Below are 27398 nucleotides of genomic sequence, written 5' to 3'. Positions count from 1 at the left end.
CCAAAGAGAAGGACAAAAGGTTTAGGAGACGGAAGGCAGGTCTCCACCCTCCTGGCCGGAGAAGTGATGCAGCACAAGCATGAACGTCTACTGGAGCGCCTTGCCCTTCACAGAAAGGCCAGGTATAAAGGTGCGCACGCCGGTGATCCCAGCGCTGTGGAGGCAGAGGCAGGAGGATCCCTGGGCTTGCAAATGTAGCCAGACTCAATGAGAGACTCCATCTAAGAAACAAGGTAGCTGGGTTGGCAAAGGCTCAGCGGGTAAAGGCATTTCTGCCAAGTCTGATCTCAAACCCACAGTGGACAGAACTGACTCCCAGAGGTTCTACAGGCCCTACACGTGTGCACCACAGTGCATATGTGTTTGTGGACATGCATGTACAGATACAAGTACCCAACGGAAAATGAGATAGGAAGCAACTGAAGAAGACATACTTTCACATGCACACATGCATGTGTGCACACACAAACTCTTTAAAAAGGCAAGGGAGCAGATCTGAATCAGGCCAAAGCAGCAGAGCCAGGAGCAGACCTGAATCAGGCCAAAGCAGCAGAGCCAGGAGCAGACCTGAATCAGGCCAAAGCAGCAGAGGGTGTGGCCTGGGATCTGTGACCCAGTGAGTCCTGGAGGAAGCACACACTCGTGTGCCCAGGACTCTAGAGCACCCAGCTCTCACAGAGCAGGCCTCACCACACCCCAGGATCAACAGGAAAAAGATGCCTCTTTCAGCCCATGGAGGCTTGGAGTTCACAAAGCGCTTCCTTTACTCAAGAGCTGACCTAGAACAACAGGGCTGGTATGCACTCAGCTGAGCCAGAGGGCTCAACCCAAAACAACCCTTCCATGGTTCAAAAAAGGGGGAGGGGTGCATGGATGCTGGAGAGAGAAAGGACTGTTGTTAAGATGGACGCTCCATCAGTGAGGCAGACTAATCCTAAGGCTAGACGCCAGGTCTGACTGACGAAACAATTTCTGATGCTGCCCCAGGCCGGGATGGCCACGCTCCCTGTGCTCAACCACACACCGCTGGTGTGCTGGCTTTCCTTCCTAAGGACTGGTCAGTTAGCTTACGGACTGGCCTTCCTTTGTCACTTAGCTTGCATTTTTCTTTACGTCTTCACCAAACTTTATCTGTGCTGGGTCAAGGCTCGTCCCATGAGCAGTTACCTCAGAGACAAGCTGTGAGAGGCACACCTGGGAACTAAACAGGTTGTGTCTACTGAAAGCACGATGGAGCTCCTCATGGCTCTACCCATGGAATCCCCACAACAGACATCACTCAGGGCTTCACAGAAGCCAGAGTCCAGCTTCCTCTCCTGTCTGAACTGGCCGCCTCCAGGTCCAGGGCCTATGGTCTCAGGCCACACCTTTGCTCCCTCAGCTATCTTCCCGGCTGGATGCCAGGTCCTATCTTCCTTTCTGTGGGTTTTGAATGGGCTTCTCTGAAACGTCTGTTTGCAGTTGTCACCTGTTTTAATTGGTTTTTCAGTTACTCTGACACTGCTCTGCCAAGGCTGAGCAGCTCCCAGTCATCAGTGGTCACAGCCACCACTGATGGCCACAGGCTACGCAGGGCTCTCCTGCAAGCGGTGCTCAGTGCCTTGTTCCTCCCGCCCCTGATTCCAGTCTTTCAGCCCCTCAGGAAGGGATGTGTCCTCCTCTAGACTGCCGGTGCCCTCTACAAATTCCTCATAGGTGGACTTCTCTGCAAAGGGCCGGGGGCCCAGGAGCTCTATCATGTCGGCTTTCTCCAGCACTTCTTTCTCCAGCAGTCGCCTGCCAACCTGAAAAGGAGGGCCACCATCAGGCTGCTGTGCCCGGGACGGGAGGTACTTAGTGGTCCTGACCCAGACACAACCCGAGCTAGGCAGCCCACAGAGATCAGCATGGCACATACCCCAACCTGGGCCCCTTACCTTCTCCACCTGCTCCCGGCACTGTGTAAGCAGCTCCAGGGTCCGATTATAGGCAGACCTGACAAGGCACCGCACCTCTTCATCAATGAGCTGGGCAGTGGCCTCACTGTACGGCTTCTCCACCATGGTCTCGCCTTGTCTGGGGAGGTCAAAGGATACCTGGCCCAGTTTCTCACTCATTCCGAACTGCACAATCTGAAGAACAGGAGGAGCCCAGGTAACTCATGTCCAAGGGAACAAACAGGGCCACACAGTAGGACACTGCCCCTTACCTGGGCATAGGCACTCTGGGTGACCTTCCTCAGATCATCCTGAGCCCCTGTGGTGATCTGACCAAAGAACAGCTGCTCGGCCACCCTGCCCCCCAGCATCATGCACATGCGGTCGAAGAGCTGCTCGCGGGTGTAGAGGTACTGCTCACGGGGAAGGTACTGCGCATAGCCCAGCCCCTTGCCCCGAGGTATGATGGATACCTGAAAAATAAGAACCTGGAGCTGCAGAAACAGGTCAGAGGTCAAGAGCATGCACTGCTCTTGGAAAAACTCAAGTTCCCAGAACTCACATTGGGGGACTTACAACCATCTGTAACTCCAGCCCCAATCAAAGGCCCCCTTCCAGACTCTGCGAGGCTTGCCCTTATGTGAGCAAACCCACACCCAGACACGCCCAGACACGCCCACACGCTACAATAAAAAAGGCAGGAGACGCTCAACAGATGAGCACTGGCTGTGCTTTCGACAAACGGGCCTGGGTTCAGTTCCCACCACCCACATAGTGGCTCCCAAGCATCTGTATCCCCCTGTGCTGAGGGCAAACATGCAGGCCAAGCACTCACACGCATACACATAAATCTAAACAAAAACCCAAAATTAATCTTTAAAAAAAGCCTACACGTTGTCAGCCTCTAACACTGTTTCTCTAGGCCCTGAGGTGGCCATGGTCCCTTATGACTGAGGATGGCAGACTAAGAGCTGGGAGTCTGAGCCCACTACAGACCAATGGAGTTCCCTGAGGAGTGTGCCCACCCAAACGGACTCAGTCTGACCGGGTAACAGAGGCTCTCCAGGATTCAAATGCACAATTACCTGCATAAGAGTCAGAGCCAAGGGCTGGAGAGATGGCTCAGTGGTTAAGAGCCCCGACTGCTCTTCCAGAGGTCCTGAGTTCAATTCCCAGCAACCACATGGTGGCTCACAACCATCTGTAAAGAGATCTGATGCCCTCTTCTGGTGTGTCTGAAGACAGCTACAGTGTACTTATGTATAATAAATGAATAAATCTTAAAAAAAAAAAAAAAAAAAAGTCAGAGCCAAAGCTTAATGCTTAAGCTAAGTCCCACCCAGACCTAATGCCTCCTACTCTGCCTCCCTGCCCCAAGAGGAATCTGAAATTACAGTCCCACAAAGTCCGTGAAAAGTAAGGGAGACTGGGGAGAGTTCAGACAGTGAAGGCTCTAACCACCAAGCCGTATGACCAGATTAATGCCTGGGACCCAGACAGTAGGAGACTCCCACCTCTGACCATCACATGTGTGTACACACGGGCGGGCAGGCAGGCAGGCACGCACACACTCACGCACGCGCGTGCACACACTCACACAGAAAGGAGAGTAGGAGAGCTGTAGAGTCACGTCTGTGAGTGTGCTGTACCCATGTGGGCTGACACCTAGAAAGCTGGAGACAGTACTTGGGCCTAGCGGCTGCAAGGCCATCAGCTGAAAAACACAGCTTGAGCAACTGACCTTCAGCAGAGGGTCTGCATGCTCCAAGAACCAGCCCACCACTGCGTGCCCCGCCTCGTGGTAGGCTACAGTTGTCTTTTCACTGGGTTGTAGGACCTGGGTCTTCTTCTCAAGGCCTACAAACCACATTCCAAGGAGTGAGAAACAAGGGAATAATGTCCACTCCCAACCCCCACAGGGAACGGGCAGTTGGGACTGACTGCCAGACCCCAGTCCCAAAGCCTAGTCAGGAACTGCTCCCCTCTATCAGACGGTCTTCCCGAGCTCCAGCTCCTCTCTCCTCTGCTTTAAAATCCACCTCCTCTCCCAGAACTGGAGGGCAGGCACTCCATTCACCCACTGTATCCAAACCGGACTCATTCTGCTTTGGAAAGCCATTGGGGCTGGAAAGACGACTTAGCGGGTTAGGAGATTGGCTGCTCTTTGGGAAGTCTAGGGTTTGATTCCCAGCACCCAAACAGCGACTCACAACCATGTAACTCCAGTTCCCAAGGGATCTGACACACACCCTCTTTTGGATTCTATGGGTACTGCACACATGTTATACGCAGGCATACATGTAGGAAAAAAAATCCACACACAGAAAAATAAAAATAAATCTAAAAACAAAATGTTTAAAGCAAGCCACTCTCAGTCAATCAACTCCTAAGTCCAAATCCCAGGATCGCTTTCTGTTCTGTGTCAAGAAGCAACACCCAAGCGATACCAAGAGGACGCTGTCAGCAGCCAACGCGCACTGACAACAGGTGCAGATAACACCGTGCCGAGCTGTGCACACCACTGTAAGGACTGACTGGGCAGCTCACCCGAGCTGCTGGAGCGGCCCTCAGGACTGCGTGTCCTTCACACCATAACTCTTCACCACCAGCACCATACCTCGGTGATGAAGCCCTGAGATGACTGCTAACCTGGACATACTTCAGCTTTGACTCAGGGACGGACGGATCTACACTACCATTTGTCTAATCCCCTCTCCAGGAACCACACCAGACCAGCCACAGCGGCATTTGTCAGCTCTCAGTCTCAGCGCCCTAAGAGATGAGCCCTAGTCCACCAAACTTGAGTTCCTGCCTGGCTAGTGCAGCTAGCTCAGCTGCTCCAGGTTTCTGTTTGAACTACCGGGGTGGCCAGTGTGCTGGCTGGAGACAAGAGCAGGTGAGGAAACACATTAACACCCACCCTTTAACTGCTGTCCCATGAGAACTCAAGCACAGGAAACCTGGGATGGCCCCTGCCTCACACAGGCTTTTCCTTGGGACCATCATTTATCCAAGCTCCATTCTCCCCCTCCAAGTAGACTGTCCCTGCCTCTATATCCAAACCCAGCTCTGGCTTCCCAGGGCCTCACACACTTCAGAGGGGACTGAGAACAGCGGGACAGCCCTGGTTCTGACATCAAGCGGATGTTTCCTGCATGCTGAAATGAGGCTGGGCTGTCCAAAATTGTCTGTGCATCCCGGGGATGTTTGTGGGCTCACCTCCAATGACCCTCTCGATGGCTTGCTCAAAGTGCCGCTCCTGGACAGAGGGGCTGAGATGGCGGGCAGCAATCAGGGCTGCTTCATTGCACACGTTGGAAATGTCAGCACCTGAGGCAGGAGAACAAAGCAGAGTCCGTGTTTCTGGCTGCTGGCTTTCCACCGAGATCACTTTATTAAAGGGAAAATCTCAAGAAGAAGCCAGGTTAAACCACAGCAGACAATGTAGATAGTAGATAGAAACTGCTTCACTGGGCAGCAGTATTAATGTTGCCAACGTTTCTGGCTAGTCTCACAACTGTATTGAGAAATAATTCACGTATCATAGAGACAAACGCTACATTAATTTTTTGTAAGCTTACTAATGTGATGGACAGCACTGTCAACATGAAGAAACCGACGACCGCCTGGGAGACATCAGGACGGCTCGGGAGAAGCCACCCAGAGATGTTCCAATCTACGCTCACACACACAGATGCTTCCACTGGACCTGCTCCTTCTACCCACAGATGGTCCCACAGACCCTGCACAGCAAGGAGGCAGCCAGCTCTCCAAGACCAGACCAACATCCGCATCCCCATTTCCTTCGGTTTCCCAGAGACACACGCAGGAAGTGGCTAAAGCTCACGACGACCCTATTCCTGCTTCACCATCGCCTCTTTCTAGCGTTTCCTTTTTCTAATTACACAAAAACGGAGGAATGTTAGCCTTCCTTCTAGGCTCCACTCCAGTTACCTGGCTTACTATAAAAGGGGCTGTTCACCCCCCCTGCTCTCTTCTCTGCCTGAACTGTTTCTCCCTCTCCCCATCCCCCACTCCCTGTATTCACAGCCTCTCCTCTCCTCTCTCTGTCCTTTTCTTTCTCTACTCCCTTCTCAACTTCCCTTTCCAGGCCCTAACTAAACTATTCCATACCCATTGTGTGGCTGGTACCTCAGGAGGAAGGGCTGCTTTGGCGTGGCCGTGCAAGGCATCGCTCACCACACCCAGCCAGCTCTATAGAACATATTCTGGCTTCCTTTTTTTAAAAAATATTTTTATATAAAACCCAACAGCAGTGCCTCCGTAGCAAAGTGTGAGTCCTTCGACTTTTACAAGACTGACTGGGCATTAGGAGGGCCTTGCAGCCAGCTCCACTTTTAATTTTAAAAGTCAGTAGCAGTGTTTCCATTTCTGGCTTTCAGAAGAACACACTCTGCTCTTCTTACCTCCCACCTCCTTGTAGGGATCCAAGGGAGCCCTTTATGGACTGTGCTCCTTAATACAGATCTATAATTGGTTTTATGTAATTTTTTTAAAAAAAATATTACATGGAAAAGTTATAAACCAAAAAATAAAAAAATATGTAAAATTAAAAATTAAAAAAGTGCCTACACAGTCATCTTTGTAAACGTGTCTCTCCTTATGGCCTCAAGTTACCGTGTCTCAGCTCCTGCTCCGGCCTGGAGAGCGGCCTGCATTTCATTCCTGCAGGGCAGGTCTGCAGGAAGCCCCTCTGCCTGTCACAGTCTGTGAAGTCACTCTGGCACTCGCGGCTTCTCAGCATTTCCAGGCTCTGGTTTCTAAACAGAAGCTCGGAGTTCATCAGCAAGGACCCTGTGTCACTCTCAAGCTCGAGTCTCTCGTTCCTTCCGGATTTCATCCTTGCCGCATGAGTCTTACTGCGGGCCTGAGTTTACTCCTACATTTGAGGTCACTGAGTTTCTTGGACATATGCATGCATTCCTGTCTCTTTTAGTTTGGGAAGTTTTGTGTTGTCATACCTTTAAATATTCCGCTGCATTTATTTTCTGTCCTGTCCTTCTGCAAGTCTAACTGGCGGTACTGTGGCAACAGGCCCAAGGCTCTTTCTCTCTCTTTTTTTTAAAGATTTATTTATTTATTATACATAAGTACACTGTAGCTGTCTTCAGACACACCAGAAGAGGGCATCACATCCCTGGAGCGAGAGTTACAGGCAGCTGTGATCCACCCATGGGTGTTGGCAACTACACTCTGCTCATCTGGGAGAGCAGCAGACAACCTTAGCCACGAGCCCTGCCCCGGAACGCACATCGGTGAAGTGGCATCCTGAAGTTCATGTGGGAGTGGGTCGGCGTGAGTTATGGGGAAGCTCAGTCCTCCCACGGTGGACAGTGTTGAATTCCCTCAGCTCCTTAGAGGCTCAGCAAGGAAACTGAAGCCTGGGCAGCTCTCTCCTGTTTCTTAGCTGGACATGCGGGTGGACACCTGAGTTCTACAAGGGCAGGAGGTTGGGCAGAAGGACTCTAGACAGAATACCAAGGAGGCCCTTCACATTAGCCTGGCACAGCCTTCTCACTGCCACACCAGACAAACGTACGCCTGGCCCAGTGCTGAGCAAGATGCTACAGGGAACCAGAGGGACGACACTCGTAACGCTCCATACGGCAGGAGGAGAGAGCTGGGGTCAGAAGACCTGCCAACCACATGCCGCAGGAGTCATGAGGCAACTGGGTTTCAGAGGGCTGCTCTGGAGAGACAGACAGGACAGAAAATCCTCTGCATAGGTCTCCACCCACTTCTGGGTTCAAACAACTCTGGTAGGAAAACAAGAACCCTAGTAGCAGAGACTAAGTTTTGAGAGGAAAAGACGAGGTTCAAAGTTCTACAGACCAGGGCGAGCACTTACCAGGACCGAATGCACAGCTGAACATATAATAATGGCCCCTGCTAAGTGAGTGCTCAGCCAAGAAACACTCACCAGTGAAGCCTGGAGTTAGAGCTGCCAGCTTCCTCGAAAGAGCGTCCCTGGTGAGGTTTTCATCCAGCTTGAGTGGACGCAAGTGGACCTTGAAGATAGAGGACCTGCCTTTGATATCAGGGGGGCCTAACAAAGAGAACGAGACACACAAGATTATGTTCTCAGAGCTTCTGAAAAGGGTTTCCCCACAACCACTTCATAAAACAGCAACAGAGCTCCCTGCCTCCAACATTCGACTGCAGCAAGGTTGAAAATGGTCAAAAAGTCCAAAGTGCTCTTGTCCTGGGCAATGCAGCCATCCAAGCACTTTCCTGAACAAGGTATGTAGCTCACTGGTAGAGTTAGCAAGGACTGGGGTCAATCACCAGTAAAACACATACATACAACACTCTTACACGCACACTCGCACACACTCTCACCTCCACATGAGCACTCTCATACAGCACACACGCACTCAAACATATATATGCTCAAAATCACTTTCACACGCTCATACACAATACACAATCACTTGGTCTTACACACACTCACACTGTTACACACACACTGTTACACATATACACTCATACTCACATAACATACTAACACATTCACACACTCACTCTCATATGCACTCATACACACTCACTCTAACAGTCACACACTCTAACCAACTCAAACACAAACCTTCCCACCTTCTAATATTAAGTCCATTGCCCACGGCTATGTGACCCAACAGAAACTGTCCTGAACACAAGATCAATGTGTTCCCCTTGGGAAATGTTAAGGGGAGGTTAATATACTGGACCATCAGGGAGAAGGAGAAGGGACAAATCCTTGATACTTGAAGTATCAAGGTTTTATGAACCTAAATGAAAATAAAATCTGGACAACAGAATCGCCCTACAACATTCTTACCTGTGTTCACAAGGACATCTGGAGAGGCCAAGCCACAACTATCATTCCCAAAACGTTACGTGGGACCCAGCACCAACACTCCAAAGGCTTAGAAAACAAGTTCTCCACGACTTTAACCTCAGGGGCTGAGGGTCACACCCAAGACGCACATCCCATGCACTCACCGATGTAGATCTGGCGGTCAAACCGGCCAGGCCGTGTCAGGGCTGGGTCAAGGATATCAGGGCGATTGGTGCCGGCTAACACTACCACATTAGTGGTAGAGTTGAACCCTAAACAGAACGGAGGCTGGTTAATGACAAAGCCCAGGCAACACCAGAGGCTGCATGGCCATTCCCAGCCATCACAGCTTGTTCCTGGAGACAATTCTAGAAGCTGCACCTGCTCTCCACAAACCACTTCCGTGCTTTCCCTTTTGAGTATTTCTGCCATGTGGCCTGTGTGTTGGATTACACCTGAATTCGGCTGACTCTGTGACTCCCTGGCAAAATACCAAACCCAGGAAGGGTTCACGAACCTTGACATCATCCTAAAGACAAAATCTACCAAAGATCCGGTGCAAGCTTTTCCAAACTCAGAAGCTGGGACAATGCCCAGAATGACAGAGGGACGGCCTGGCTAGAGTTGTTCTGAGGTCAGCAGAACAAGGTCCAAGAGAAAGGAGTATGGCTGAGTCCACTCTACCCTATGTGCACGAAGGGACACTCGTGCACTGTGGACCTCTCCAGGGAAGCAGATGCCCTCATCCAGGCTAATCTCCTGCCTCCTGGCAGGTGCAGTGAGGAGCTCTCTGTGGATCAAACGCTATTGCTCACTCATGTTTGTCTGAGAGAGTTCTTCCTGAAATTCAGACGGCATCGCCCAGACACGGTGGCACACGCCTATACTCCTGACATTCAGGAGATGGAGGCGGGAAGGGGCCTACGTAGTAAGAGATATAAATAGTGAGTGTGTATGTACGTATAAATAGTGAGTGTGCATGTGAGTGTGTATGTACGTATAAATAGTGAGTATGCATGTGAGTGTGTATGTACGTATAAATGTGAGTGTGCATGTGAGTGTGTATGTACGTATAAATAGTGAGTGTGCATGTGAGTGTGTATGTACGTATAAATAGTGAGTGTGCATGTGAGTGTGTATGTACGTATAAATAGTGAGTGTGCATGTGAGTGTGTATGTACGTATAAATAGTGAGTGTGCATGTGAGTGTGTATGTACGTATAAATAGTGAGTGTGCATGTGAGTGTGTATGTACGTATAAATAGTGAGTGTGCATGTGAGTGTGTATGTACGTATAAATAGTGAGTGTGCATGTGAGTGTGTATGTACGTATAAATAGTGAGTATGCATGTGAGTGTGTATGTACGTATAAATAGTGAGTATGCATGTGAGTGTGTATGTACGTATAAATAGTGAGTGTGCATGTGAGTGTGTATGTACGTATAAATTTGAGTATGCATGTATTCCTATGGAAACAGGGCCCCGCAGACCTACTCACCATCCATCTCTACAAGCATCTGGTTTAATGTGTTTTCCTGCTCACTCTGGCCTCCCAGGTGGCCACGGCCTCGCTTCCTGCCAATTGCATCAATCTCATCAATGAATAAAATACAAGGAGCGTGTTTTCGAGCCATCGCAAACATGTCACGAACCTGGAAAAGGAACCCAGACCGGATGTTGTCATTCACATTCCCATCACACATGAGACAGCTTACGCACAGCACCCCTCTGGATGGGGCACTCAGGGTTTCCACACAAAGCCTGTGGCCACACGAGATGCTGATCCTGGGCAAGAAGTGTGCTGGCACCCTCTATAGCTGTCACCTACCTGTGCTGGTCACCTACCAGTGCTGGTGCCCTCTAGAGCTGGTCACCTACCCGTGCTGGCCCAACACCAACGAACATTTCCAGGAACTCCGACCCATTCACAGTGATGAAGGGCACCTTGGCCTCCCCAGCAGTTGCCTTTGCAAGAAGTGTTTTGCCAGTACCAGGAGGACCAGTGAGCATTGCTCCCTGCAATAAAAAAGGGACACCTAGTTCTCCAGCCAGACAGAAAACACCCTGGGAACAAGCCCAGTTTCTATTTAAACCTAAAAAGGAATTTGTTTCCTAACACATACAGGCAACTTCTAGGACTAACAAGAATCTTATCAAACACACCACTTACAGAGCCTAGGATTATTAGATCTCTTTAACAACTTGATGCACACGACTGGAGAAATGGCTCAGCAGAGGTAAGATGGTAAGGAAGCACAAAGATCTGAGTGGAATTCTTATAACCAATGTAAAAAGTCAGGTACAGAGGTCATCGACTTGTAATCAGTGTCAGGAAGGCTCTCATGGGCTCTCTGGCCAACAAGCCAGCCTCGGCTACTCACAAGCTACCGGCCAAACGAGACTGTCTCAAAACAGATGGTGGAGGGTTCCTAAGCAATGACACTCAAAGCTGTCCTCTGGCCTACTCTCTCTCCATGTACATGTACATAAGTCTGCCTGCGTACACGTGAACACACACACATATACAATTAATGTATTCACCATACTTTATATACAGACGCAGCATCAGACCCTCCCTTAGAAGAGCTGGTTTTGCAGGAATAGGTCTAGGAGTAGCTAGTTCAAAGCACCAGAATGCTTTCTGATGGTTACTGCCTGACTCCACTCGCCACCCGGCAGTGAAGCCACTGCCTGCTGAAATCTAGCTGTGAATCTTGTCCAAGCCCTTCTGGCTTGAAGAGTGGATACAGCTCATTTTGAGCGGCTCCCTCAGTGACCCAGGTCCCACATATGAATCCGCAGAATCAGTGTAAAGGCTCTGTCACAGCAGCACTCAGACAGGAGGCAGAGACTCTGCAGAAACCATAGCCTGGCATACAGCAGCGGCAAGAACCAAGAGGTCCAATCTCAAGCACAGCGGAAGTGAGGCTGTCCACGACCTCCACACGAGTGCTGAGGCACACCCTGACAGCTAGCGATCTGTCAACGTCACACACAACAGTCACCAGGAGAGAAGGAACCTGGGGTGAGAAAATGCTTCCATCAGACTGGCCCCGGCAGACAGACAAGTTTGTGTGGTGTTTTCTTGATTGATGATGGATGTGGGGGGCCCTAGCCCACTTCGAGCAGTGCTACCTCTGGGCAAATGGTGCTGGGTTCTACAAAGACACAAGCTGAGGCAGCCACAGGAAGCAAGCCAGTGAGCAGCTCCCTCCATGGCCTGCAGGCACCCGCCCTGCTCAAGCTCCAGCCTGACAGCTTCAGGAACTCTTACGTGGAAGTCCAAGACGAAATAAAACTCTTCCTTGTGGTTTGAATAAGAATAAACTCAACGGGCCCACAGGAAAATGCTCTACTAGGAGGCAGGGCCTTGGAGAAAGTGTGTCACTATGGGTGGGCTCTGGGTCTCAGAGGCTCAAGCCAGGGCCACTCTGTCTGTCTGTCTGTCTGTCCATGTCTGTCTCTGTCTGTCTCTCTCTCTCTTCCTGCTGCCTATCAAACTAGATGTAGAACTCTCAGCCACTTGTCCAGCACCCTGTCTGCTTGCATGCCGCCTTGCTTCCCACCAGACAATAATGGACTAAGCTTCTGAACTATAAGCCAGCCGCGATTAAACGTTTTCCTTTAGAAGAGCTGATGTGGTCACAGTGTCGAATCACAGCAATGAAACCCTAAGACACTCCCCAGCCAGATGGTGGTGGAGCCTTCAATCCCGCACTCAGGAGGAAGCAATCTCTCCTCTCTCTAGAAGTTTGAGGCCAGCCTGGTCTATGGAATTCTAGGACAGCCAGGGCTACACAGAGAAAGTCTGTCTCAGAGAGAGAGAGAGAAAAAGAGAAAGAGAAGAGAGAGAGAGAGAGAGAGAGAGAGAGAGAGAGAGAGAAGCAAAAAGAGCCCGGACTGTCAGGTTTGGTGGCAAAGTTCCCTCCCCGAGAGACATCAAAACCAACTTAATGTATTTGTTTATTAATGTGCATGTGTGGGCACGAATATGCCACTGAACACACATGGAGGTCAGAGTACAACTCAGAAGATGGTTCTCCCTTTCCTTCTCTCACGTGGAAAAGGGATCAAATTTGGTTCATCAGACTTGGTATTGGGTGTCTACCAACAAAGCCATCACATGGCCTGCCCTTGGAGAAAGATCTAAAATGGTTTCTTTTTCTTGGCCGTGGTGCCGTATGTTTTTAATCCCAGCACTGGGGAGACAGAGGCAGCAGCCTGTGAGGAAGCAGCCTGGGCTACACAGTGAGACTTTGGCTAGCCTGGGCTACAATAGTGAGACTCTGGTCAGACTGGGCTACATAGCGAGACCTGTCCGAACAGCAAACCTTGTATCTAGAGTTCAGAGTGCAAGATCACCATCAGGACATTGGAGATGAGAATGTAGCATGAAAAACAGACAAACAACAGATGTGGGGGTTTTTGTTTTGTTTTCTGAGACTGTATCATCTACTACATCTAGCATCTCATAGCACAGGCTAGCCATGAACTCACTGTGTGGCCTAGGCTACCCCTAAACTCTCAACTAGTCCTCCTGCCTCCACCTCCCAAGTGCTACAACTACAGGCACCAGTCGTTTTACCGAACACGCAGACTTCTAATGTCCTCTACTGCAGGCACTATTTCCGAGCTCTACTGTGATTGACAGAGATACAAACTTAAGGGAAAGGAAACTTTGTTGAATATTTGCCTCCTCTACATCACAGCAACCTGTGCTCCGCCTGGCAGCCTAGACTGTATCACTGTCCCCTGAGATCCATACCTTTGGGATTTTGGCTCCTAAATCCTGATACTGCTTTGGGTTCTTCAGGAAATTCACAAACTCCATAATTTCCAGTTTGGCTTCTTCACAGCCAGCCACATCTGCAAACCGCACATCGATGTTGTTCTTTAAGATCTTGGCTGTTGTCTCGCCAACACTGAAGAGGCCTCCTCCTCGCCCACCGCGGCCAGTCCCCATTGGACCCCTCTTCATAGCATAGAGAAGGATGCCGACCAGGACCAGAGTGGGCACGAGACTTCTAAGAAGGGTGCTGCAAAATCCAAGGAAACCATTTGCTCCTTATGAGAAAGGTCAGAAGTTCCATTGTTATGAGAAAGAGAAAACCACTCTAACACTTCCACTACACAAAAGAAGCAGTTTCTAAAATGCCCTGCAGTCTGCCTGCAGAACTGGTCTGCCCAGTGCTAACTGCTCCACACCTGCCCTGACCCACCTGACAGAAGGCTTGGTAGGGCAGAAGCCTTAGCCTCTAGCCAAGCAGGGCTCACAGAGCCTAGTTTTTCCTCAGGAGACTCTGACTTAGCAAAAATACCAATACCTAATATGCTTATTTTTCCTGTACAATACTTTTTAAAGGCTGCCTGGCATTCTCCTTGCAATAAACAGACGTAAGCCAGTGCCATGGTATATACTTGGGAGGCTGAAGCAAAATTACTTAAACCCAGGAGTTGAGACTTGGGCAGCAAACACAGCGAGACTGTATCTCAAAAAAAAAAAGTTTAAAACAAAAGTAGACCAAAATGCGGGGCAGTGGTGGTACACACCTTTAATCCCAGCACTTGGGAGGCAGATGCTAAGTTTGAGGACAGCCTGATCCACAGAGCTACAGAGCAAGTTCTAGGATAGCCCAGGCTACAGACACCCTGTCTGGAGAAAAAAAAACAAACCAAAACAAAACAAACAAAAAACAAAACAAAACATTCTTTTAGTATTAATATTGTACATATTAGCAGATGGCTATAATATTTAAAAGAAAATAAAGTCACTCCAAAGTACGTTAAACACTGAATGCTCTGTGTTCAGAACCCGATGTCTACACTGAGTCGCCCACAGACCTCCGCATCCCTAGAACTCACCCATCGCTCTCAGTTGTGTAAACCACCGAGACCTGGTTGGTGGGCTCAACGCCCAGCTCCCACTGGGCGGACTCAAGGTTCCGTTCAAAGGTGTCAACACTACCAATGTTAAACCACACGAACTTCTGCAGAGACCAACAGGAAGTTTAGTCTATGCTGCTTCGTCCCACAGAGAAAGGCTCTGACACACTCATCCACACTTGTGTTCTCTCCCAGAAATGGCGCTTTCCCCAGCTCTGATGCTAGAAGTAGACAAATCCCTTCCTGAAACCAGCTTCAACCAGTATGCAAAGGGCAGCTCACCCAGTTCTGGGCAAGCAAACCTACAAGGTTTTAAGTTCTGGACAAAGTGTAAAATGTTGCAGCAATAGCCCAAGTCGCCCTTCTGCCTTCCCACTCTTTCTTCACAGATTTTGGCAAATAGCTCTTACATGGTACTGGACCAAAGTTAGTAAAGCAGTCTTAAAGCTTCCTGTACTCACCATCATCAATTTAGGACAATAAGAACAATTTTTAAACTTCTTTTTAAAAAACTATTTTTCGTGTGTGAGTATTTGTATGTAGGATGTCTATGCACTCTGTTCACGTCTGGAACCTGTGGAAGCAGCAGAGAGCGGCAGATCCCTGGAGCTGAAGTTATGAGTGCTCAGGAGCCGCCTGCCATGGGTGCTGGAAACCAAGCTGGGACCTCCAGAGGTGCAGCCAGCCTTCTCTAACCACTGAGCCGTCTCTCCAGCTCAAACCATCATAAATAACATAGACAGTTGGCCAACTGCAACGTAATTTACTGAAGGGACAAGTACAGTTTACATGTTTTAAAGATGATATATCTAGGGGCTGGAGGGATGACTCGGCAACTGGGAGTTCTGTTCTTTTTTTTTTTTTTTTTTTTGGTTCTTTTTTTTTGGAGCTGGGGACTGAACCCAGGGCCTTGCGCTTGCTAGGCAAGCGCCTACCACTGAGCTATATCCCCAACCCCGGGAGTTCTGTTCTTACAAAGGACCAGAATGTGATTCCCAGCACCCAAGTCAGGAGGCTCCTAATCGTCTGTTACTCCAGCTCTAAGGGGATCCAGGGCCTCGGCCTAAGTAAGCACCTGCACTCACATGCACACACAAAATAAAAATGATAAAAATCGATTTTAGCCTGGTGTGGTGTAGTGCACCTCTAATGCCAGCATCAGGAGGCGGAGGCAGGTGGACCTCTGAGTTTGAGGCTGCCCAGTCTGCACAGTTCCAGGACACCAGGGCTACACAGCCCAACAAACAAACAAAGAATCAAACGTAGATACACGGTACAAATTCACCCTCACCTCAGATGTGGTCCCAGGAACTGGAATGACTCGAACAAACTGCTTGTTCACAACCTCCAGCCGATCCACCTGGGAGGAGAGAAGAGCAGCTGTAACAGCTGAGGCAGCAGCCGGGAATTCAGGCAGCCATAGCACTCTAGTCATGGGCACCCCTGCACCCTAAAGACAGCACATCACCCCAAGCCTCCGCAGCCCAGCTTTTAGTTTCTTAGACGCCTGAGGCGTGAATCTATCTCACCTAAATAAATAAGAATTCAGGCCTCTCAAATTTGGTACACCCGAGCTCCATTCCAGACTGTACTAAAACCCTAAATACAAGTCAGTCTAACACTGACAAGAGAGTAAAATCTGTGCACGCACACACGATGTGTATAATTGCAGGTGCACATGCCCCACATATGTGGACAAGAAAGGACACGTTTAGGGGCCAGTCCTCACCTCCTATCTTCTTCGAGAGCAGTGGTTCACAACCTTCTAATGCTGTGACCCTTTAATACAGCCCCTCATGTCATGGTGACCCCAGCCATAAGATTATTTCATTGCTACTTCACAACTGTAATTTTGCTACTGTTAAGAATCATGGGGGTTGGGGATTTAGCTCAGTGGTAGAGCGCTTGCCTACCCTGGGTTAGGTTCCCAGCTCTGAAAAAAAAGAAAAAAGAAAAAAAAAAAAGAATCATAATGTAAATATTTGTGTATCAGGTGACCCCTATGGAAGGGGCCAAGAATTGCTGGAGATCCTGGACAACATCTGCTTTTCCACTGCGTATTGCAGACGACCTGACCCAAAGCTCCCAGGGCCTCTCCTCTCCTCCCTTCCCCTCTCCACATAGGCACACAAGGTCACAGGCCTCCTTGCTGTGCGTCCAGCTTTTACGTGGGTTCTGGGGATCTTTGACCTTCGTGCTTGCACAGCAAGCATCTGTCCCTACTGAGCCATCTCTCATATCCAACGAGTAAAATCCTGAGCACAGACCTGATCCTCAGGCAGAAATATTTTGTTCACAACGACAACAAAAAATGTTAAACAAATAAAACTCCAGGCATGGTCGCACACATCTTTAACCCTAGCACCCGGAAGCAGAAGCAGGTGGATCTCTGTGAGGACACCTAGGACAGTTGTACAGAGAAATCCTGTCTCAAAAAAAAAAAAAAAAAAAAAAATCAAAACCAAAAACTGCCCAGTGCTGGCCAACAGAGGCCAGAGGCACAGCGAAGGAAAACAGTTGAAAGTCAGACATGAGACTGAATTCTAAAGGCTAATGGACACGGCTAGAAGTTAAAAGGCAAGCTACAAAAGATGGCGTACCACCTGAGGCTAAGGCAGCTTCCACCCAGCTGGAGAGCCGGCCTGCACGCTGGGCCTGAGCTGCCCCTATGAGTTCCCACGTCCGGGCTCTGCCCCAGCTGGCCTCGGAGGACGGTTATCAATCAACAGTAGCCTGACTCTCTCTGCCCTTCCTTGAGCTCACGGCATCCTTAGGGAACTGCAAACTTCCTGCACAGCTCTCTTCCCACGTAGACAGAATACAGCCTCCTTACCAGACCTCGGGCCAGGTAATACTGCACAAAGTGTTTCCAGGTGATCTCCTTTCCAGGATCTCGGAAATAGAAATACAAAAATCCCGAGGCCACACCGGCTCCCAAAACAGCCAGACTCCGGAAGTCTTTGTCGTCCCAAGGAAACTCTCCCTAAGGAAAACAAGATAACACATTTTCTAATTAAGTAACAAGTGGGGTTTTTTTGCTTTAATTTTTTCTTTTTCATATGTATTTATATGCATGTGCACGTGTGTCTGGAAAGGGGTGTTCATGGAGGCCGGACGGAAGAGGGAGTTTGGTTCTATGAAACTGGAGTTAGACGCAGCTATAAGCTGCCCAATGTAGGTGCTAGGATCCTCGGATGAGTTCTTCTCCACTGACTGTGTGCACATGTGTGTACTCTGGAGACTGAATCCAGGACTTTGCATAAACTCGCTCAGAGTGCTGCTACTGAGTTACATCCGCCCTAGGAATGGTCACTTTATGAAATGACAATTTCAACATGCAGCTCTGGTATAAAGCCCAGGCTAGCCTCAAGGTACAGTCTTCTCTCTGCCTAGCTCTGCCTCTCACGTACTAGGAGTAAAGGCATGAGCCACCACGCCTTGCAGGAGCTTACCTCTTACCTGGGACTCTGTTAATTTAGACAGAAGTCTCAACACATTTCATAAACTTCTTAATCTTTCAAGTGCCTACATCCCTCAAAAAGCCACGCTGGAAGTCAACACCAGCAGCAAAAGTGTCCAGGGTGGGACCTCTGGGAAGCAATGGAGTCACAAGGATTCCACCCTCATGTATGGGAATTGTATGCTAACATGAAAGGTCTTGAAGGACAGACTGTCCCTTCTTGCCACATAATGATACAGCATTGCTCCTCTATAGAGAAAGCAATATGCAAGACATCACCAATGGAGCCTTGAAAGCAGAGATCAAAGCCTCTACAAATGCTGACAGCAGCTTTCCCACCGTGCGTTTCCAGCCTCTTAAATTGTGAATAAATGTACAGCATTTACACATTAGGACATCTGAGCAGGGCATGGTGGTGCACACCCACAATTCCAGTGTTAGAGGCAGAAGGTTCACCACCAGCCAGAGCTAGTGAGCTTCAGGCCAGCCAAGGCTAGGGAAGGAGACCATGCTTCCAAAGAGCCAGAACGAATAAGTCAAGTTTCACAGCGGTTTTGTTCAACAGCAGGAACAAAATAAGACACAGACACACAGGCTCAGCTCTGCAGGGACCACGCCCTGTAAGGAAGGAACAGCACACCTGGCTCTGGTCTTTAGAGACACACAAACCTTCTGCATCCGTTTCCACCAGGTGAAGTCATCTCCCTTCCCTCCTCTGTGGCCTCCATCTCCTCCAGGGCCAGAATTCTTTGGCTCTATGTTTCAGAGATTTAAAAAAAAAGGGGGGAAAGAGGAGTTTTATATTACAACACAAACAGAAGTTCAGAGAACGAGAACTCAAGACCCGAACCAGGCTGGGGAGGTAGCTCAGTCAGGTGCCTGTTATGCAAACACGGGGATCTGAGGCACTGACATGTGTGCCTGCAGACCCTGCAGTGCTCTGGCAGACGAGACAGAGGATCCCTGAGGCACGCTGGCAAAGCCAGTCTAGACCACCCGGCAGGCTCCAGGTTCAGTAAGAGACTCTTCCAAAAACTAAGGTGTAGGCTGGTGAGAAGGGTCATCAGGTAAAGGTATTTGCCACAACGCACATAACCTCCTTCCCATCCCTGGGACACAAGTGATGGAAGGAGGGACCAATTCCCACAAGCTGCTCACCACCCTCTCTCTCTCCCCGGCCCTGCCTAACCCCTCTCCCCCGACTCCACACCAATGAATAAATATAGTTAGGAAAATTAAAAATATAGTGGAGAGTGATTAAGACACCTAATATTAGGCTGGAGAGATGCTCAGAGGTTAAGAACACTGACTGCTCTTCCAGAGGTCCTGAGTTCAATTCCCAGCAACCACATGGTGGCTCACAACCACCTGTAATGGGGTCTGATGCCCTCTTCTTGTGTGTCTGAAGACAGCAACCGTGTACTCACATACATTAAATAAATAAAGTAACTTTAAACAAAAAAAAAAAAGACACCCAACAGTGACCTCTAGCCTACGAGCCCATGCACACTTATGATAATGCATCAAAACAAACAAACAGAACCCCAGAGGAAAAAGAGGAAAGAAGAGGCCAGGAGACATTGTTGAAAGCAGCTTTGGATCATAGAAACACCACTTACATTTTGCTTGTGGGCTTCAAACAGGAGCTGTTTGCTTTTGTTTTTTGAGACAGGGCTCTGTTATGTATTCCAGGCTAAACTAAACTAAACCCTACAATCCCCTGGCTTCAGCGTCTAACAGCATTTTTTTTTTTTTTTGGCCAAAAATATCATGGCTGTACTTTGGCTGGTGGGGCGGGGGAGGGGGTGGCGGTGGCGGGAGACAAGGCAGGCTGGCACAGGTACATCCCTTCTCCAGAGAGTAGAGGTGCATGTTACCAGCTCTCAAGAGCAGTAAGTCAGTAAGCAGAAAACAACCCTGCCGCATGCGTGCGTGCGTGCGTGCGTGCGTGCGTGCGTGCGTGCGTGCGGTGTATAAATTGTTTATTTTTTCTTTCTTTCCTTCCTTTTTTCTTTTCTTTTCTTTTTTTTTTTAGATAGGATTTCACTATGTAGCCCTGGCTGTCCTGGAACTCACTGTGTAGATCAGGCTGGTGTCTAACTCAGAGATCCGCCTGCCTCTGCCTCCCAAGCGCTGAGATAAAACACATACATCACTATGCATGGCCCATATGTACACTTTTGACCTATGAACTCTAAGAAGAGGTATTGTCCCTAAGTCTCTTTTACAATATTCGGAAAAGTTCTAGGTCATGTTGCCACTCCAACACTAAAACCCTAAAACACTTTCATGAGAGTCCAGAAATGGCCATGGTGACACCAGAGATGGCAACGTCACTAATGAGACAGAAATATTCACACAATTTTTCCAGATAAAACATTAGTCTTGGGAAAAAATGGTAGCAAGCTGTACCATCGTACATATGATAAGCCTGTGAGTATTTCTCACTGTTTAACGTTCATAGGTACCTAAGCAGATGGAGCTCACCGGTTAAACCCATCCAATTCCCTGAACTGAGATGCAAGCTAAGAGTAATGGGAGACGCCAGTGGTTAAAAGCACCAGACGCCCTTAGACAGGGCCCAGGCTCGATTCCCAGGACATACATGGTGGCTCACACTATCACTCCAGTCCCAGAGTATCTGACGCCCTCTTCTGACAGAGGCACACTAGTGGGCACAACACACATGCATGAGTGGTGGTGGTCCACATCTTTAAGAGCTTGGAGGACAGAGGCAGGAGGATCTCAGGTTCAAGACCATCCTGGTCTTCAGAGCAAGTTCCAGAACAGTCACAGCTATTCACAAAACTCTATCCCAAACAAAAACAATAAAAAAAAAAAAAGAGGACCTACCAAGACTCATCCGAACAAGCTGAGAAACTGTGGGGGATAACGACAGACAGACAGAGGCTGACTTAGGGACGGAAGGCAGCACTTACGCCACACAACCACGTTTTCTGCTTTTCCCTTCTCACGGAAATAAACCCCAACACCAGTCAACGGGTTAACTACTCAAACGTGCCAGGCATGACCAGGCGCAGCTTTTATCCCAGCACTCAGGAGGCAGAGGCAGGCAGATTTCCGAGTTACAGAGTGAGTTCCAAGCCACCGAAGGCTACACAGTAAGACCATGTTCCCAGAAACCAAAAAGCAAGCGAACAATCGAATAAACCTCCGAGAAGGGGCTGGAGAGATGGCTCAGCCGTTAAGAGAACTGGTGCTCTTCAGAAGACAAAGGTTCCAGAACCTCACACCTGTCTGTAGCTCCAGTTCCAGGGGACCCAGTGCTCGCCTCTGGCCTCTCTGGGCACCAGGCATGCACATGGTACACAATCAGACATGCAGGAAAAACACTCATATATATAAAATAAAAATAAAAAGTAAGCTGTAGGCGTAATGGTTTTGTGCAGTGTGTGAAGTTTACCCTGTGTTATTCAAATGCTGATTTCTCTGCCCTCCTGTCTTGTTTCGATCTGGACAGGATATTGTAATTCTTATACCAAGAATCTCCTGTCTCAAGCTTATGTGAACAATTCTTACCATTTATTCTCTGCCCTGTCAATAAATGCTGATCACCCAGTGGCTGGGCAGAATAGAGAACAGGGCGGGACATCCGCCAACCAGAGGAAAGAGATAGGGAAGAGAGAAGAGACATTCAGATCCTCGAGGCAAATGGAGGGTTTAGAGCCATGAGGAAGGGGTCTGGAAAAATTTCACAGAAATATACCCAATGCCTGAGGTGCCAGACCAATAATGAAATCCAAGGACCACGGCTGGGGATGGGAGGAGTCAGATTAGCACAGGAGGCTGAGGGAAATCATAACTGCTCAGCTATTGAGAGCCGTTTTAAATAAATCTTGGTTTCTCTGTGTTTTGTTTTCAGGACTAGCATAAGGTAAAGAAATATAGCCACTGGATTAATTCACTGCTAATATTTATATAAAAGATAATTCATTTACAATAAACTAGAAATATTCAACTGTAAAACCTGACGGTCTGACTTATCAAATGGGACTTCTTACCTTTGTTTGGAGCTACTGAATTTCCTGGGCTTGCACTTTTTCTGTTCTTCTTATTCTTAAAAAACTTCTCAAACCCTAAAATACAAAATGGAGAGGTTCTACCATTTTTTAAAACAAAACAAAACAAAACAAAAAACAAAAACCACATACTCAGGAAAGCAACAATCCTGTCCTCAAAGCTGGCTGAGAAAGCAAGAAGAAAATTACCCTTCCTTCCCACTGTTCTGAACTGACCCTACAACACGCTGCCCCTGTCAAACGCAGACACATGGGCTGTGGACTATGCTCTTCTACTCTGGCTTCTATGTGTACGGTCCCTTTGCTCAGAACACTGAGCACAGATCCACGGCTTGCTCTGAAGGGCTCCAGGTAGAGCACCGTGTTCCAGGTAGTTAGTCTATATAGCTTTTTACTTTCCAAACATGAGGCTGGGTCTACTATGCATAAACTATGCATAAACATAGTTATTTTCACACCTCCCAAAAGATTTAATCCAGTAATATCCCTCTGAAGGTTTCGCTTTTGCCAGGGTCAGTGTTAGATCAAAGTAAGAAAGACAACTGTGGTGGCTCAATATGCAAACCAGAAAGGGGAGAACGGGGACATTTTAGCTGTCACTCCCTTGTCACCTGCTCAGTCTGTGTGAGGGACACTGAGCGAGTCACACTAGTCCTATTGATCTGTGGCACTAGTGAAGGAGGTAGGCCAGTACCTTTGGGAGGTTTTGAGTACAGGCTCGGGGAAAATGAAGTCAGTCTTCCCTGCAGAGCCAGCTGCTTCGAGCATCTCCCCAGACGACCCTGGAACAGGAGATAGGAGATTGGGTGCTTTTGTGACCAATGCCACATCCTCTCAAGAGAGGCCAGGACAGGATGCAAGGGCCGGAATTCAAACTGAGGTATGAGCCTGTCATTTTGTTTACCTATTTAAATATCCAAGCAGAATAAATATGAACTAAAGTCACTGTAAAGACTTCTAGAGAATTTTTTTTATGGCTATCATCTCCAGCCAGGCAGAGGTGGGCACGCCTTTAGTCCCAGCACTTGGGAGGCAGAAGCAGGCGGCTCTTCAGAATTCAAGGACCAGCCTGGTCTACACACTGAGTTCCAGGATGTCCAGGTCTACGAAAAGGTCCACACAAAATTACAAAACAGGGCTGGTGACTTACCTGTAATCTTAGGACTTTGGAAGCTAAGGCAGGAGGCCCATGGGGAATTTAAGTGCAGCCCGGGCTACAGAGTGAGACCTTTAAATTAGGTAAAATGGTGCAGCAGGTAAATACACTTGCTTCCCAGCCCAACATCCTAAATTCTAGATCAGGGAAGGACAGAATGACTCCCAGAAGCTGTCATGCCTGCTATGGCATGTGCACTAAAATACTGGGAGATAAATACCATTGTCCATACCTACAATCTTAGCATGAGGTTAAGGCAGGATAGATGTGAGTTCAAGGTCAGTATGGGCTACAAGACCATTCCTTAAAATTAAAGGAAAAAAAAGGCATCCCTTAAGATGACTACATTTATGCCCTCAAGTGTATCTCTTCCCTACCACCTGGTTCTTTTTTTTTTTTTTTTTTTTAAATTCTTTTTTTCGGATCTGGGGACCGAACCCAGGGCCTTGCGCTTCCTAGGCAAGCACTCTACCACTGAGCCAAATCCCCAACCCCTACCACCTGGTTCTTAATTCTCATGTTTTATGTAGCTGATTTGACTGGACATGGTGATGCCACTTTTGACCCCAGCACTCTGGAGGCAGAGGCTTAAAACTCAGATTTGCTAATAATGACAAATAAAAAGTCCTATTTGTGATGAAAAATGAAAAATTACCTTGAGTCTCAGAAGAGACTACACTTTTAAACACTGACAGACTAAGAGGAGTTTTGAGGCAGAAGCAAATGCATTGTGTTATGCTATGGCCAGGAATCTAAGGAGGCCAGGGCACAGATTGTGGCAGTGTGACTACAAATGGCCCCGTGGGTTCACAGGTTTGAAGCTTGGTCCCCAGCTGATGAGCTGTTTGGGAAGAACTGGGAAGTGTGTGGTCTTGGAGGAGGAGGTGTGTCACAGGGGCAGGCTTTGAGACTTAAAATGTCTCCTGTCATTCCTGGTCTGTTCTCTGCCACCTGCCTGTGAGATAAGAGTTCTCCGCTGTTTTTGCCTTCTCCGCCTTCACAAACTCTTAAACCTCTGGAAGCATCGGGTTTCTTGTATGAACTGTTTTGGTCACAGGGTTTTATCAGAGCATAGGAAAGTAACTGGGACAACGGTTACTTTGTCCCTTTTCTGATTACTTTAGGTTCGCGACATCAGCTATGTGCGAGTCAGTAATATCTGTCATGCACAAAGCCAAGTTATGATTGTGGCCTGTGGAGGCTCTTTCTAGTCAGACCACACAGCAGATCCGCATCTGTGTCCCTCCAACACAGACAGCTGACACAAGCGGGCCTTAGAAGGCCCCTATCTCCTGACTTGGCCACTTCATTCAACCCTTTTCATTCCTGTAACACAGAACATACCAGCTGTACCTGCTCCAAGGCAACGTTGCTATTCTACATGCGTGGCCAGGCCGCCTGCACTTCTATGTTCTACCCTAGCTGAACAAGTCCCACAGCATTTCTCTCTCCCCCGTCCTTTCCTTCCTACCTCACAGGACCTCCACGCCTGCCATTACTCGATCACTGTTTCAGACAGACCTTAGAATAAGCATGATCACATGGAGGCTGGGTGTCAGGCACATTCCTTCAATCCCATAATCCACTGCTAGGAGGTAAGTGGATCTGTGAGTTCAAGACCAGCACAGTGAATTCCAGGTCATCCAGGGTCACAGAGTAAGACCCTGTCTCAAAATAAAATAAAATTACCTGAAAAACTTGACAACACAGGCTTCTCTTGAAGCCTGAGTGTTAAAATCTATAACTGGAAAGCAGGTTGCTGCTGCGTTCCAGGTTTTAAGGGAACCTCTCAGCCCACAGATCATATAGCCTTCTGAGGACAGCAGCCACGAGAGCAGCTCTTGCCTGATTTGTTCACACCATATCCCCTCACCAACAAAGTATCAACAATGAGTTCTTCTGATAGAGAACGTGAGTCAGCCTCACAGTTCTACAGGGAATTCCCCTGGTGAGAGTCTCAGGAAGCTCAAAGTTACAAGATCCACAGTGCCACTACCAAAGTTATACATGCTAAAACAACTGCTCAGAGAGGAGACTCTCTAGTGGAGCCCACACTGGGGTGGGGCTTTCAGTGATACGGCTGCCTCTGGCTCGCCCATGTTCCTTTAAGCAGCCCCGACAAACTTGGTGATCCACTAAGTCTTGGCTTGGGTGGGAATGTTTGCTTGCACTTCAGCAGTCATCAATCCTACAGGAACGCTCCAAAAGATAGAACAACATCTCAAAACAGTTTCAGCAAATCCCGGAGACTGGCCAGAGGCCCTTCCCTCTCAAAAATACACTGCTGAGAGTCACTCTCACAAAACAAACCACAGTGAAGACAGACTCTGAGAAGAGCCCAGCTGCCCCAGAGAAGCAGGGAGTAGCCTAGCAACCTGGATGAGGCAGAGGCTATCCAAGCGGCCTAGAAGACTCTCTGACAGCTGAGCTGTCTGGAAGAGGCTCAGACCAACCGAGCCACTAGGAAAGGTCACTCTCTAACGGGCATGCCCCATGTTTCTAGCTTTCCTGAGCTGTCTGCCTCCCATGCTTGCGTGGGCTCTGCTGATGTAGCCGTTGGAGTCATTTCTGCTCCAGTAAGTAACTCCACTAAAATTCACAGGATCACCAGATGGACTCTGGTGCTATCCATACTGTGGTCTGTTGTCTGCTCCTACCTGCGGTGGGTAAATGTTCATTCCCTAATAGCAGTGTCCCACAACATCTTTCTTTGGTCTGTTATCAGAGCTCTGTCTAAGGTGAATGGGCACTCAAGTCTCTCCACGAAAGGCCACCCAGCCCAGCCAAAGACCATTCAACATACTTCTTTCACAAAGACATAGGCCCACAGCAGCTCCGTAACTCAAGAGCTGCCTGAGCTATAACGACCTGGAACGCTCACTATATGACAATCTCCAACAGGTCACCAACCAGAACAGGATGTGTGACATGACCCGCAATGACTGTGCAGTGCACAGCACTAGAAACAAAACCATGAGCATTTTCCCGACGCTCTGGGCAGCTACCTCCTCCTCCAAACCCAAAGACTCCCTCCTGCAGAGAAGGAAGCTCTTAGATGCCTCATAACCCTATGCTCAGGAGCTCACAAATCCACAGGGCCCATCCCCAAACTTCTACAGGCAGAAGAGAACGGCTGCGGGGAGGGGAGCCTCTTCAGTGGTGCTGATTGTAGGTTTTGCAGGAAGCCCAGGAATGCAGGTTTTCCTTGGGTTGTTACCTTTTAAGGATGAAACTGCTTTTGAGTCACTCCTGTAAGTAACCCTTTCCCCAGTGTAGCCATATTGAATTCCAATAAGGTCATTGGTTCACAAAGCCAGAGCAATGATTCCATTTTTGACCTACCCTAAGTGCCCTATCTGGGGTAAATGGACACTTGCTCATGGACAGTTACGCCACACTACCGTTATATTAAGAGGGAACAACGAGACCAAAAATGAGTTGAGGAAGAAGAGCTGTACCGCCCCTCTGAGTGACAACACATATTTAATTGAAGATGGAGAATCAGGATGGGTATTCTCAATATAGCTATCTTTCTCCCTGGTGGGCCTCCTTACTATTGGCAGATGCACACCCTGTGATGGGTGGTAAAATGTCTATTAAGGCCAAACTATCTAAAAAAAAGAAGCATCAACGGCGGGAATCCTATGGTGGCCATCTTTCTCTGCTTAGTACGCCTCCTTAATGAATAAAGGCTGCCTTTTAAATGGGGCCCTACAGTAGCTAAATGGATAGAGGCTATACCACACCCGCTCAAGGGTTGCGATCAGCGGTACGTAGACACTAGTGGAGTCTGGGGCAGGAATCAAGAAAGCAGCTGCGCCCGACCCCGCCGCAGGCAGATGACGTCACTGCGACGTCCAGCGCAGCCCCCGCCACGCCGCCCGGAACCTATGAACACAGAGCTTCCCTGCTCACCTGCAGAACAATGCCACAGGCCCGCACGCTGCTCCAGACTGTCCCGCCGCTTCCTGCACATCCGCCACATTGCCACAGCTTGAAGAAAGGCCAGGCCAGGGCCCGACTGCCCGCCGCCCCCACCAGCCGGAGTAACATCCCCCGGCCCTGACCTCGCGCCGCCTGGGCGCGCGCACGCGCAGCGGGAGGG

The 27398-nt window shown here is 48.8% G+C and overlaps 1 protein-coding gene across 1 annotated transcript; it reads right to left on the bottom strand.

Moving 5' to 3' along the window:
* Positions 1–740: 740 nt before the first annotated feature.
* LOC116886306 (AFG3-like protein 1) lies at positions 741–27398 on the bottom strand. The gene is made up of 17 exons (XM_032887749.1): positions 27209–27398; positions 22832–22919; positions 22120–22194; positions 18767–18852; positions 17471–17620; positions 15929–15997; positions 14617–14741; positions 13520–13790; positions 10633–10770; positions 10253–10406; positions 8919–9026; positions 7858–7983; positions 5136–5246; positions 3658–3773; positions 2189–2389; positions 1917–2111; positions 741–1784 (listed from the first exon to the last, which is right to left on the bottom strand). The coding sequence occupies exons 1-17, from the start codon at positions 27344–27346 to the stop codon at positions 1566–1568; spliced, it is 2370 nt and encodes a 789-aa protein (XP_032743640.1). The 5' UTR covers positions 27347–27398; the 3' UTR covers positions 741–1565.

Source organism: Rattus rattus, chromosome 17, assembly GCF_011064425.1.
Source record: "Rattus rattus isolate New Zealand chromosome 17, Rrattus_CSIRO_v1, whole genome shotgun sequence".
Classification (NCBI taxonomy): domain Eukaryota; kingdom Metazoa; phylum Chordata; class Mammalia; order Rodentia; family Muridae; genus Rattus; species Rattus rattus.
The sequence above is the reverse complement of the archived record's forward strand: the minus strand, read 5'-3'. Positions and strand labels throughout refer to the sequence as shown.

Excerpts from the sequence above, each read along its gene's own strand:
- LOC116886306 (XM_032887749.1), bottom strand. The coding sequence starts at position 27,346 with ATGTTACTCCGGCTGGTGGGGGCGGCGGGCAGTCGGGCCCTGGCCTGG. Across the intron at positions 13,791-14,616 it reads TACACAACTGAGAGCGATGG|CACCCTTCTTAGAAGTCTCG; the intron begins GTGAGTTCTAGG and ends TGGATTTTGCAG. Across the intron at positions 7,984-8,918 it reads TGACCGCCAGATCTACATCG|GCCCCCCTGATATCAAAGGC; the intron begins GTGAGTGCATGG and ends TCTCTTTGTTAG.